Source organism: Prionailurus bengalensis, chromosome D1 (assembly GCF_016509475.1).
Source record: "Prionailurus bengalensis isolate Pbe53 chromosome D1, Fcat_Pben_1.1_paternal_pri, whole genome shotgun sequence".
In the NCBI taxonomy this organism is placed as follows: domain Eukaryota; kingdom Metazoa; phylum Chordata; class Mammalia; order Carnivora; family Felidae; genus Prionailurus; species Prionailurus bengalensis.
In genome coordinates this window covers 64,475,268-64,489,516 of record NC_057346.1, presented here as the reverse complement: position 1 = coordinate 64,489,516, position 14,249 = coordinate 64,475,268, and the positions used below count along the sequence as shown (strand labels likewise).

Sequence of the window (14,249 nt, the reverse complement as noted above, 5' to 3'; positions counted from 1 at the left end):
AAGGAGTTTCAGGAACTCAAATGCTTTCAGCTCAGAATACTTCTAATGGAAAAGTGGCATACTTTAGGGTGGCATATCCTGATCTCCTTCACTACCCAATAGATATTGGTTTCCCCATACCTTACTTAAAAATTGGATTGAATAACATTGCAGAGTGCTGGCCTCTGTTATCACCTGAGGTCTTAAATTTGAGAAAACTAGGTAATACATCATTCATTCAAACATTTAAGTCCCTACTATGTGGAAATGCTGTGGAATGGGTGTGTGGGTGGCTTAGTAGGTTAAGTGTATGACACTTGATTTCAGATCAGTTCATAATCTCACAGTTTGTGAGTTTGGGCCCCAATTCAGGTTCTGCGCTGACAGTGCAGAGCCTGCTTGGGATTCTCTCTCTCCTTCTCTCTTTCTGCCCCTCCCCCACTCATGTGCATGCTCTGTGTCCAAAAAAAAAAAAATATATATATATATATATTTAAAAAAAGAAATGTTATGGGATATAATGGTGAACAAGACAGATAGCAATGCTATTAAATTTACAACATAGTTTTGTTGTGGAAGACACTGACCCACCTATAATGTGCCTCTTAGAACACTGGGTTTCTCAGACTCTTATTTTAGCAACAAGGCCAACTCTAGTATTATATTACACTAGAACACAGATGAAGGGAAGGTAGCCTGAGGACTAGCAATATAATGGTCAGAATGTCTTCTTAATGTTTACTCTTGGGGATAAAATACATTCTAATGCCCTGGGTTCAATCACATCTTTAAACAGAACCAAGTCAGAATTGAGAAGACAGACTGAATGAGATTACTTACAACACCCCGAGAACAGTAAAGGTCATGGCATCTGAGCCTAGAATTTTCTCTCTCACAGCTAAGGAGAAATGAAATGTATGTCCTTACAAGGGAGATGGTTCTGTGATTGTACCTAATGGCAACAAGGCAGTGTGGGTTAAGCTGGAAAACCAAGGACTCACAATCCTATGTAGGACCTCAGTCAAATTAATACCTTTTGATACCTCAGGGTTTTTACTAGTAGGCTTTTACTAGGATTGTTGAGAGCCTAAATGAGCTGGGACTTAGAAGACTGCCAGCATATGGTCAAGCAGATGCTAGCTATTATCTGATGTGTGTTGAACCGACAATTGTGCACTTACTATCCAGGCAAACTTCTCTGAATCAAAGTTTTGTAATCTGAAAAATAAACTGAGATATGCTTTTGACCAGCATCGAACTGGGTAAGAGATTAAATTTCCCATGCACTAGATAACTATATACCACATACTTTGCCCTCAAGTTTAGTTAAATCTGGAGCTAATCCCATAGTTGAATTATTCCCCCAGGCATAGATGGAGTCAGAAAAGGCAATTCAAGGAAGAGAAGAGGATAAAATAATAGGCATAAAACTCTAAAGACTCATTATTTCAAAATACTCATTCAGCCCCTACTACTTCTTACCCACATCGGACTCTCTCCAGTTAGGTGTTAAAGGGCTGAGACCTTTCATGAACTACAAAGCAAAGACTGACCTATGTCTAGGCTACAGGGAAGGTGAGCTAGGTCAGCAGCTTATAGAGGAACAGATAGATGCCCTATATAAACGAGCTTCAGCAAGAAATTCCCATTCCCTTGTTCTTCTGGAGGGCATTCTTTTTAAAAGTTAAACGTGTACCATACTGGATGCAACTCTGTGCTAGGATGTGACCTGAAGATTATTTCTAGTTAAGGGTGTTGACAGGTGATAGCTCTCAGCCAAGCCCCTTTCTTGGCATTGCCCTCAGGCCAAGAGAGCCACTTCAGGCATATTTTTGTCCTTTCCTCACCAGTAGCCACGACTGGTCAATAAGGGGTTTCAGTGCTTCCCCTCCTTGCCTCAAGGTAGGACAAGCCTGAAGGGTTATCCTGGCTCTGGGACCTCAGCTCAACAATTCCCCCCCTCCCACCAATGAAATCTATTTCCCTCACTCCCTGACAGGGAACTTCCATGCTTACCAAATTTCAGCTAGGGGGTTTGAGTTTAACATCTTCTCAAATACCATGGTTATCGACAGTTTCATGGTCCGTAAACATTGGCAGTGCTTAAGGCAGAATGAAGATACAAGCAAATGGATTTTCCCACAAATATTAATGACAATATTTTGGAAATAGCTCATTGCCTGGCTTATATAAGCTTCATCTTGAGTCTCATACAGATAGAAAAACAACTCCAGAAATTCCACCTGCGCTGGAAAATCTTCACTGTTCCCCATCATCTCCAGCCACTGAAGTATCTTCCATTTTATCTCTAGTAACATTTTACAGTTAAAAGTTTTCTCCAATTGTTTTACTCGATCTTCATTCAAAAGGCCAAACAAAAAGCATTTCATCTGTGTCAGATGGGGGTCTTTATAACTGTTGCTTTCAAGCAACAGCTTCAAGTCTTCAAAAGACTGAAAGGAACTGTTCTTGGTTCCCCAGCTGTCTTGCAACATATAGAACATAGCTGCAAGAAACTCCTGAACGTGCAGGTGGGTGAACATGTAGCAATTTTCATACTCCATGTCCTTTTGAAGAATATTGAGGTCCAGGAAAATCGACACATCCAATTTAGATAAGCCATGCTTTCTGAGATTCTCCCTGTAAAATACAGATGTCATGGTCCACACTCCTTTGGCAGCCAAGCAGCACAGGCTGCTCAGTTGGGTTTGGCTGGGTAGACTAGGACTGTTTCCATCTACTGGTGGGAACAAGCTAGAGATATAGCAGATAAACAGAGCTGTTGTTGTTTTGCAGGTTAACGTGATGTCACCACCCTTCTCCATTTGCTGCTCCAGACAGGTACAAAGAAGCCAGCACACTAGGGGGACTTTACACATGCTAAAAACCATCTCATTGCTTCTTAGTGAATTGAATACTTGCAAAGCTCTCTTCTGGTCTTCAAAACATTGGTAAATATACTCCTCTCTTGCACCCTTAGACATACCTAGCAGCTCTACAGAATGCGGATTCTTCAAGAGAGGCTTCAGTTTCTTACAAGCTGTGAGTCTTGTTGTCACCAATAAGGAGGACTCAGGGAGCATCACTTTCCTCAGCAGACTACTGAGAAGGAAGGACACTGGGTGTACCTGGGTCCAGTCCTCACACAGCACAGACTCAGGTTCCTCAAAGGCAAAGTTCAGCTCATCAAAACTATCAATAATAAAAAGGAGACTGCTGGGCTGGGACATGATCCTTTCAATGGGGCCTTCTGTGCTGGGCCAGTCCTTTGATATCATTTGAACAAAACTTCGTTCTCTCAACTGGTTGATTTCTCTTGCATTGAGATAAAAAACATAGCTAAACCTCTGCTGGTAGAGATTTCCCTGGGCCCAATCTACCACTGCTTTTCTCACCAAGGTTGTTTTCCCAACTCCAGCAGGCCCCTGGAGCACCACTGTCTGTGGCTGCTCACCGGTTTTCACATCCACGTCAAACAGATGTTCCAACAGTTCTTGATCTTTCTGAGCAACTCCAGGATGGAAATCTTCAGGTTCTCCAAATAAACACTTTTTATCCCACGTGATACAATATTTTTCTGTTACTTGGGTTCTGTATTCTGTTCCATCACCTAAGTTAGTGAGAATGGAGCAGGAAAAAAAAGCACAGAAACACATGATCAAAGCGAATTCTGTCAATTGTAACGTCAAGAACACTGGACTTGAAGTCAAGAACACTGGACTTGAAGTCAAGAACAAGCAATAATGTGCACTCAAATCAAAGTGCAGCTGGTTTAGGTAAGAATATAAGTAAAACTAAAACATGTTGCTATAGATTTAAAACATGCATAAGAAACTGACAAAACAAGAATGAATTTATGGTGGAAAGTAAAAATTAGATTTGCTCTAAAAATGTGTTTTCTTTGGGGCATCTGGCTGCCTCAGTCAGTAGAGCTTCCAGCTCTTGATCCTGGGGTTGTGAATTCAAGCCCCAAATTGGGCATGGAGCCTACTTAAAACAAAAAAAGAGAAATATGTTCTCTTTGTACTCTTCCTCTATAGAGGAAAAAAAAGATGCCTTATGTGGAGAGCACAGTCATCATCCAGATGAAAAAAGAACACAGGTCAATTAACAGTGATAGCCAGGGAAGACCTGAAGACATATCTGAATCTATAGATCGAAATAATCTGCCTTTTAGTAAACTATGAAGAATAATGAACATTGAAACATAGCCTGAAGAATATTTAAAGAAAAGAAAAATATTATCTTTTCTAGATGTGTCTCCTTAGGTAAGGGAAACAAAAGCAAACCATTGGTTTGCTGCACAGCAAAATAAAAATCTTCTGCACAGCAAAGGAAACAATCAACAAAACTAAAAGACAACCTACTGAATGAGAAGATATTTGCAAATGATATATCTGATAAAGGGTTAGTACTCAAAATATATAAACAACTTCTACAACCTGGGGTGCTTGGCTGGCTCAGTTGGTAGAACATGCAACTCTTGGTCTTGGGGTTGTAAGCTCAAGCCCCATGTTGGGTGCAGAGATTCCTTTTTAAAAATTTTTTAAGTTTATTTATTTATTTATTTTGAGAGAGAGAGAGAGAGAGAGTGTGTGTGTGTGCACAAGCAGGGGATAGGCAGAGAGAAGGTGAGATAGAATCCTAAGCAGGCTCCACACTATCAGCACAGAGCCTGACATGATGCTTAAACTCACAAACCGTGAGATCATGACCTAAGCCAAGATCAAGAGTTAGATGCTTAACCGACTGAGCCATCCAGGCACCCCAATAAATATTTTTTTAAAGAACTTCTACAACTCAATGCCAAAAAACCCAAATAATCCAATTAAAAATGGGCAAAAGACATGAATAGACATTTCTCTAAAGAAAACACCCAGACGGCCAACAGACACAAGATTTTCATCATCACTCATCATCAGGGAAATACAAATCAAAACCATAATGAGATATCACCTCACACCTGTCAGAATGGCTAAAATCAACAACAATAGAAACAATAAGTGTTGGAGAAGATGTGGAGAAAAAGGAACCCTTGTGCACTGTTAGTGGGAATGCAAACTGGTACAGCCATTACGGAAAACAGTATGGACTCCTCACAAAGTTAAAAATAGAACTACTATACAATCCAGTAATCCCACTACTGGGTATTTACTCAAAGAATATGAAAACACCAATTCAAAAAGATATATGCACCCCTATGTTTATTGCAGTATTACTTAAAAGAGCTAAGAAATGGAAGCAGCCTAAGTGTTTACTGATAGATGAATGGATAAATAAAAAGTGGTATATACATATGATGGAATATTACTCAGCCATAAAAAAGAATGAAATCTTGCCACCTGCAACAACATGGATGGAGCTAGAGAGTATAATGCTAAGCAGAATAAGTCAGAGAAAGACAAACATCACATGATCTCACTCATATGTGAAATTTAAGAAACAAAATAAATGGACAAAGGAAAAAAAAAAACAAAGAGACAAACCAAAAACTAGATTCTCAACTACAGAGAACCGATGGTTACCAGAGGAGAGGTGGGTGGGGAGATGGGTGAAATAAGTGATGGGGATTAAGAGTACACTTATCATGATGAGCACTTGAGTAATGTACAGAATTGTTGAATTACTATATTGCATGCCTGAAACTACTATAACACTGTGCATTAACTATACTGGAATTAAAATTAAAAATATATTCCCAAGTGTCCAAGCAAAGTGAAAACATAGTTTCACCCTTACCTAGTTAAGTCCAATTCCTTCTTTAGATCTTAAATGTCACTGTTCAGAGAAGCTGTCTCTGAACCCCAATGCTAGAATAGTTCTCTTTCATTTTTCTCAAAACATGCTATATTTTCATTCACAGTACATCTCACAAGCTACAATTATTTTTAAACGTAAATAATTCTTTTCTTTATTCTACCAGGGCATTAAGTACAAACATCTAACACAATTCATGTCCCACTAGATTATGCTTAGATCTCCTCCAGAAGAAGGTAGGTATTGCAAGGCAGATACACTCTACTAAATATTATACCATAAAAAGAGTAACACTTAAAAGAAAATTGGGATTATGAGGATGATTGGTTCTTAATTTTTAATGTTTATTTATTTTTGAGAGACAAAGTATGAGTGGGGGATGGGCAGAGAGAGGGGGGGACAGAGGATCCAAAGAGGGCTCTGTGCTGATAGCAGCGAGCCCAATGTGGGGCTCAAACCCACAAACCACGAGATCATGACCTGAGCCAAAGTTGGACACTGAACTGACTGAGCCATCCAGGTGCACCTATGAGGATGACTTACTTTCTTCATGGTACTTTTATCTATCTTCCAAATTTTCTAACAGTTAATTTCTATGAGAAGGAATCCTAATTTCCTAAATTTATGGCCAGTAATAAATACCATAAGAATAAACTTCCTTACACTGAATCAGAAATTAAGCTCAAAGCAAAAAGTTATCTTCAAGATCACTTAACACAAGAAGCATTTTTTATTTATTAGTGCTTGGAATAAAGCAGGTATCAATTACTTCTTGAGTGAAGTAATGTGGCTCAGGAGCACCTGGGTGGCTCAGTTGGTTAAACGTCCAATTCTTGGTTTCGGCTCAGGTCATGATCTCATGGTTCGTGGGTTTGCACCCCACATTGGGCAGCATCGAGACTGCTTGGGATTCTCTCTGCCTCTCTCTGCAGTCCCTCTGCTTGCTCTCTCTCAAATAAACATTAAAAAAAAAGAATAACAACATGGCCCATCAGAAAGCAGCATAGCTGGGTTAAGAATGATTTCTTACTTGATCAAGTTTCTTTCTACTGTAATTCCATTTACACGAACTAGAATTCAACTACATGGAATTTAAAGCTAAGCAGGGGGGATGGAAATGGTATTGAATGAAGACTAAGAAGACCTGGTTCTAGAAACTACATGCTATATGGACTAGCTGGTCACCACTCTTGGAACTCAATTACAGCATCATTTCTAAAGGAAGGAAGTAGATATGATAAGCCAAATAGTCCCTGCCAAACTCAGGGACTCTCTAACTTGTAAATGAGACGCGAATATACCTTTCTTCATCAGACTGTGAACTTCTGACTGGGCGTTTCCAAATACTATGCTCACTGAGGTCCTGAATTAACACGGCCCAGATTTTGACCTCAGCCAGAGAGCCAGTTTTGTTGACTCTTTTTGAATAATCATCAACAGGTAGTATATTAGAAGTTAAGAAGAGGTGAACAACTGTCTCCTGGGGCATAACCCCCCATCACATTTCAAACACTCAACCTCCTCCCAAATCTGACAACAAAACAAAAACCCAAACATCTGCTCACCCTGCACTTCCTCCTGCTCATCTTGTTCCTCTTGTGTCCTGGCATCCTCTGGTCCCAGGGAATGGGCTGTCCCTGCAACAGGTTCCAACAGGATTGTGAGATTCACCAAAAAACAAGGAGAGCTTTACTGACAAGCCATAACAGGGGCCAGAATGGCCTCAGTGGTCCAATTCTAGGACATCTGGGCTAATGAAAAGCAGAGCCAACAGAGCCTCAGACTCCACCAGCTTAGCTGGGGGAGAAGTGATGTGTCAGCACCACTGTAGCAGGGACCTCTTGCGAGGCCCTCCATCCTGTAGTTAGGGCAAGTGGTCTAGCCTAAGCCTGGTCTACATTGACCTCGCAGGGATATGGTGAGGTTCCTAGAAAATGATGAATACACACTTTGTAGCTGTAAAGCCTTGTAAAGCATACGAGTAAGGAAGTTTTGACGTCTATAATATTTCATACTTAGGAATGACCAGAAATATTGGCTTGGCTTATGCCCCTTAACAAAATTTTGCCCATTCCTCCTATGTTAGCAATGATTTTAAATCATATTTGAAATTACTTAAAATTTAGTGCAACCTAGGACTATCTGCAGCAGTTCAGGCACAGGAACACCAGATGGGACAATTATTATCACTCAGTTCCTTTAATCATCATAATTGGTACAAGATGGATGAATTACCCCCAATTAAGGAGCCAGGCTGAGTAACAATACTCAAAATGCTCCTGCCTCTTCAGTGTTTCTCAAATTACCCAACAATGGTTCAATCCCCAAGTCCCTTTCATAGAATCATCCCAATGGGCCTCAGGAAACACATCCTTCTCCCACCCCCAGATAGGTCCCCAGCATCACTCACAGTTGATCTCTGCTCTTGCTCTCTCACACAGATCCTTCAGGTTCATCTTGCCAAAGATTTTGAGAGCCACATCCCAGGCTTGTTCCCCCGGATAATATTTGTTCATCAAATTAGCCAAGTCCTCTCGCTTGGCCTTCTTCACCTCAGCCCAGGGTATCTGGCAGCACCCGGATTCCATGGTCTCATTCTTTAGAAGTAACTTGAATTTATTCAATTCCTCTTTGTTTAGCTCCTCCAAATACAAGAGCAGCCCAAAATCAGGAAAGAAGGAAGACGATGACCCATCTGTCATCTTGTCCATGGATCAATACTCAGGCTTCAGTGGGGGAAACAAAAGAATGTGAATAAACAGGACTGATGGAAAAGATTAGAAAAACAAAATCCCTATAAAAATACAAATTCAACAAATGTGTTGAAGCCCAGTGTATTAGGCTCAGTACTGACCTAGTGCCTCCTGGAACACATTTGCTGTCATAAAAACATGCCTTTAACACAGACAACTGTATGTTTCTTCCACCTTCCCAGAGTTACTCCCAGTCCTACCACTTATGAGCTGTTAAGAAATAGGGGCACCTGGGTGGCTCAGTCAGTTAAGCATCTGATTTCAGCTCAGGTCATGATCTCTCACTCAGTTCATGAGTTCGAGCCCCATGTCGGGCTCTGTGCTGACAGCTCAGAGCCTGGAGCCAGCTTCCGATTCTGTGTCTCCCTCCCCCTCTGCCCCTCCCCTGCTTATGTGCTCTGTCTCTCAAAAATTAATAAATGTTAAAAAAAATAAAGGCAATTCATCTCTCTGAGCCTCAGTTTACTCTCTTGCAAAGTGAGAAGATCAGAATCACCCTCAGAGAACCATGGTATGGATTAAATGAGGTAGAGTTCATATATCACCTGGCACAGAACAGGCTCCTACTAAGTACTGGCAACTCTCCTCATCCCTTCTCTCCCCCACCAACACCCAACATAGATCTCAGCCCCTGAAACACTGTTATTGCACCCCAGCAATGTATCATTATTCCTGAAGCTCATACAGTTGAGATATGCCACCACCTCCCTCTTCTGGTCATGTTATCTCTGGTCACACAACCATACACAGCCAATGAGGGTCTGTTCACACCCACTCCCCAACACCACACATACTCTGGGTGTGTTCCAAGTTAAAGCCCACCCAAAACAGTGCTCTCTCATTTCCCATACCTCAACTCCCATGACCATATTCCACTCTGGCATTTATCAGCAAAGACTACTCACACTTAAACAGCAGGCTCCTATAACCCAGTCTCTCCTAATACCTTCCAGGTAACTGAGCAATTTCATGCTCTCACTCCCGCTAGGACAGCTCTTCAAAAACTATCAAATCCTCCTCTTCTGAGCCCGGTTTTCCTCTTATTTTTCAGCCACTTAAGAGCCTTATTCAGTTTTTTATTCAGCACAGGCACCTGCAGGTAATCGCTTAACCCAGGTCTCCAAGTGCCTTATCTCCTTTTCAGCAGTTCGCTAGAGAGTCAGAACTAGTAAGTGGTACAGACAGAATTGCCTAGAAATTCAGAAAACCTAGATCTTTCCCATCTTCCATAATACCTACCCCTATTCTTGCTAATGGGCCTGGAAAAGAAGGATGGGGGAAAATGGAGAAGGGGATTTTACTTCTTAAGCAAAAATTGAATTACCTCAAAATTACATAGTAAATCAGGACTTTATCCTACAGTAATGAGGGAGCCATCAGCTGTTTTAGGGTCTTGCCTTGTGTGTGTGTGTGTGTGTGTGTGTGTGTGTCTGCACTGCAGAGAATATTCTAGTTTACAGATTAGGATGGTACCAAAACAGTTTCCAACAATAATTTTTTTTAAAGAAGCAAAAAAAAAAAGTAAATTTGAGGAAACTTCAAAGGATAAATGAGATTTCTCCAAGACAGAAAAGCTATGGTAGGGGAGGGGAAATGAGGCACAGAACACACGCTAGGGTCCTGCCTAGAAATTTCCAGATTTCACTGTGCCTGGGCCAATCTTTTTCTTTTTGTAACAAAGGGGCTCTTTCTCCTTTTGTAGAGCTCTTGGCTCCACCGGTGATCTGAACCTCATCAGCTTCTAATTGTTAAAGGACTTAATTCATTAGTGATCTCCTGTCTTAACGTCTCCCTGACCTCTCAGCCCTTCTCACTAACATTTAAACATGCCCAAGTCTAGCCTTACACAAATGTTCCCTTTACTCCACATCCCCTTCATCTTCACCCTCAAGCTTCTTCAGAGTCTTCTATACTTTACCTATCATTCCTCCTCAATCCACTGCAATCTCACTTTTGCCACCAGAATTCCACTGAGATAACTCCTACCAATTACCATCTTGCTACAAAACCCAACAGGTATTTTCGGATTCAACTTTCATGTCTAGAAGAAAAATGACAGTACCTACCTCTGCAAAGATTAGAAGTTACTGTGTGCACCTAACTTACAGGGTGCCATACATACAATAAAAACCTTCTTGGTATTCTCTTTCCCCTTAACTTTCACAATCTGATACTTTTTTTTTCTCTTGCCTTTCCAGGTGTCTCTGTGAGCCAAGATCTAGATGGTTCTGAATCCTATTGGATTTATACTCCTACAAGATATGTGCAATTCTGACAGAAAGTACCATACACTTTGGCCTCCTTCCCAAAGGTTTTATGCTGTTCTTGAAGGAATTGTTCTTTTTCCTTGTTTTGTGGTCTTCCTTTGTTTGGAAAACAGATGCTGTCTGGTGTTGCTCCTCTTGTGTGAAGGCATTCATAAATTCCAACATGTTCTGAACTAAAATGGGAATCCATGGTCTAAGAGGATTTCAACTTGCAAATTTATTGATATAAATTTTTGCTCTTTATAATTAAAGCCTGTTGTTCAAAATATTCATTCCTCACATGTTAACAATGACATTTATTGAGGATCTATAGTGTATAGGTTATGAAAATTTTCTTTACTCTTAAAAATAGTCCTGAAGGTTTGGCTTTTATCCACATTTTATAGAATCAAGGATTCAGAAATTAAGAAACTTGCCCAGGTTAAAGAGTTGACAAGTAGCCAATCAAACTACAAAGGTCATTCTCCTTCTACTAGGTACCCCTTCCTTTTAACTTCACTCTATTTTTCTAGGCATGGGGGATTCAGGGTTAAATGCAATCTGTGTGGCCATATTCTGTGATACCGGATCCTGTGAACACTGGGCTACAGGAAGAGGAACCTCTAAATATGCAGTGGCAATCTTCTGAGCTCTTATAGGACTCTAGAACACAAAGGAAGGAGGGATTCTTTTCTAGAAAGGGTAGAGATGAGAAGGTCTGGGGGAAGTGACACTTCATCTAGAAAATAGGATATTCCCACCCTTTTCATATACTCTGGCCTGATTTTCTTTCTTGGTTGCCCTTATGGAATCGCCATAAGGAATGGAGTTTCTCAATCTCACCACTACTAACATTGTTGGCTAGATAATTCTTCACTGAGTGACACTTAGGTGCACTATATAATGTTTAGCAGCACTGCAGGACTCTAGATGTTATTAGAACCTTCAATCTCCCATAGTTGTGACCAAGTGTCTTCAGACATTGCCAAAGGTCCTCAGGGCAGCAAACTGCCCCCAGCTGAAACCATTTTCAAAGCCTTACCCTCTACTGCTGAGTATGTAACTCAATCAGTCCTTCTCTAGGATGCTACCATAATAAACAAATCAAAGAAGCAGAGTAGATAACTCAGGAAAAGACAATCTCAAAAGATTTTAATGTATAATAGAAGGAATACTGTAATTGAAAAGGGAAGCATTCCAGTGCAGATTATTAGGACAACTGATAAACCATTCAGAAAAGATTAATTAGCATCCTCACAGAATTAATCTAGAGTTAATCAGTAAGCCATTAATACTTCAGACCAGAGGAGGAAAAATAGCAGAGAATACTCATTATAGCTTAGGAGAAGGGGGACTTACCAGCTTGGGCACAATAAGGGAAATGATTGAGAACCAGCATGAATATTAGGAGATATAGTTAACTATGTTGAAGTTAAAACCTCTTGTCCATAAGAATTCAAATACAAATGGCAAATTAAAAAAACAAAAAAGAGAGTGAGAACGCAAGCGGGAGAGGGGCAGAGAGAGAGGGAGAGAGAGAATCTCAAGCAGGCTTCACGCCAAGTGCAGAGCCAGACACAGGGCTCAGTCTCATGATTGTGAGATCATGACCTGAGCCAAAATCGAGTCCCGTGCTTAACCAATTGAACCACCCAGGCACCCCAACAGCAAAAACTTTATAGGAAATTCAGCAAATAGAGTTGGAGTGTAAATCAGTAAAACCACTTAAGAACTGTTGACATGAACTATTAAAATTGTAACTATGCACCCAGACTCAGATCTTGGTTCTAATACTGTTCTCCAATAAAAGGAATCAGGGCTCCTTGAAGAAACTGCAGGTTCTAGGGTTGGGGCTGGGAATATATAAAAGAAGCCTAGAGCTCATAGTGCCAGAAAGGAAAAAAGGATGGAGTAGATCAAAAGGACATAGAAGCCAACTGGAAAGAGCTCCCACTGGCAAAATAACATACTATATTATTAGAACCCAAAGTAGAAAGCAAATATCCAGGAGTCCATATGGCTATACATGAATGAATGAATGAAGGGAAAGAGACAAATCTCTCTTAAAGAATTCAAAATTTAATATTTTATGTAGATATTCCCTCCTCCAGGAAGTAGATCTTAACCCCGTTCCCCTCCTACCCAGGAGTGTGGACTACGCTTAGTGATTTGCTAAGTGGGGAAACCTGATAAACACTGTCTCAGCCTGGTGATCAAGGTTAATACAATCAGTCATAGGTCATTGTTAATAGTATGTACCACTGATAATGATGTGAGGAAAATGGTACATCACCACTGTCATATTCCTCCCCTAAACCCCAAATCCCAGTCTACACATGAGGCAAACATCGGACAAACCCAAAATGACATGTTACAAAATACCTGATCGGTAGTTCTCAAAACTGTCAAGGTTATCAAAAAAAAAAAAAAAAAAAAAAAGCATGGGGTGGGGGGAGACTTAGAAACTGTCACAGACCAAAGGAGACAAGATGACCATATGTAATACAATATCCTGGAAAAGACCCAAGAACAGAAAAAGTACTATGAAACAGTAGTGAAATCTGAATTCAGTGTGACTTAGTTGATAGTCTTCATTGATTGCCTTAGTGGTTTCAAATACACAATAGTAACACAAGACGTTAAAATAGGGGAAATTGGGTGAGGAGTATGTAAGAACTCTTTCTGTAAATCTAAAACTATTTCTAAATAAAATGGTTATATTTTTTTAATTGGAGATCTGCATCCCCTATGGCCTATAATTACTGTCCTCAGAATACACCCAACAGAAACATGGGTGCACAAACACTAAGAGATATTTAAGAATAGCCACAGCAGCATTGATTGTAATTCCCAAGTACTAGAAAGATCCAGGAGCCCATCTATAGAACCAATAAATAAACTGTGGTAAATTCATACCATGAAATCCTATACAGCAATGACCATATAGGATATGCAGCTCCCTGTCACAAGGATGAATCTCACAAATATCATCAATGAATGAAGCCAGTCCCAGAAAGATTAAGTACCATATAATTCCATTTATAGAAAATCAAAACTAGGGGCGCTTGGGTGGCTCAGTCGGTTAAACGTCCGACTTCAGCTCAGGTCACGATCTCACGGTCCGTGAGTTCGAGCCCGCGTCGGGCTCTGGGCTGATGATGGCCCAGAGCCTGGAGCCTGCTTCCGATTCTGTGTCTCCCTCTCTCTCTGACCCTTCCCCGTTCATGCTCTGCCTCTGTCTCAAAAATAAATAAACGTTAAAAAAAATTTTTAAAAAGAAAATCAAAACTAAAAAAAAAAAAGAAAACTATACTGTTTATGGTTGCACGTATAGGTGTTAAAACCATACTTTTTACATAGGCTGGGGTAAGGAGGTAACTACCTATAAAAGTAGATCTAACACTACCTCTTCAGTTAGGGAGGTGTTGGTGATCAGGGACATGTCCTCGAGGTGTTTAGATTCTGGTAAGTTCTTTTCCTTGGCTTCCTATGGGTCTACATGGATGATCACTTG

General features: G+C 40.5%; 1 protein-coding gene across 1 annotated transcript in view; it reads right to left on the bottom strand.

The window, feature by feature from the left end:
- Positions 1–8,458, bottom strand: part of NLRP14 (NLR family pyrin domain containing 14) — a 39,137-nt gene extending 30,679 nt beyond the window's left edge. Inside the window, exons 1-3 of the mRNA XM_043580539.1 lie at positions 8,147–8,458; positions 7,302–7,373; positions 1,996–3,589 (exon numbers count right to left, since the gene is read on the bottom strand). Coding sequence (XP_043436474.1) covers positions 1,996–3,589; positions 7,302–7,373; positions 8,147–8,447 — 1,967 coding nt within the window. The 5' untranslated portion in view covers positions 8,448–8,458. The remainder of the gene's footprint in view (positions 1–1,995; positions 3,590–7,301; positions 7,374–8,146) is intronic.
- Positions 8,459–14,249: the final 5,791 nt, after the last annotated feature.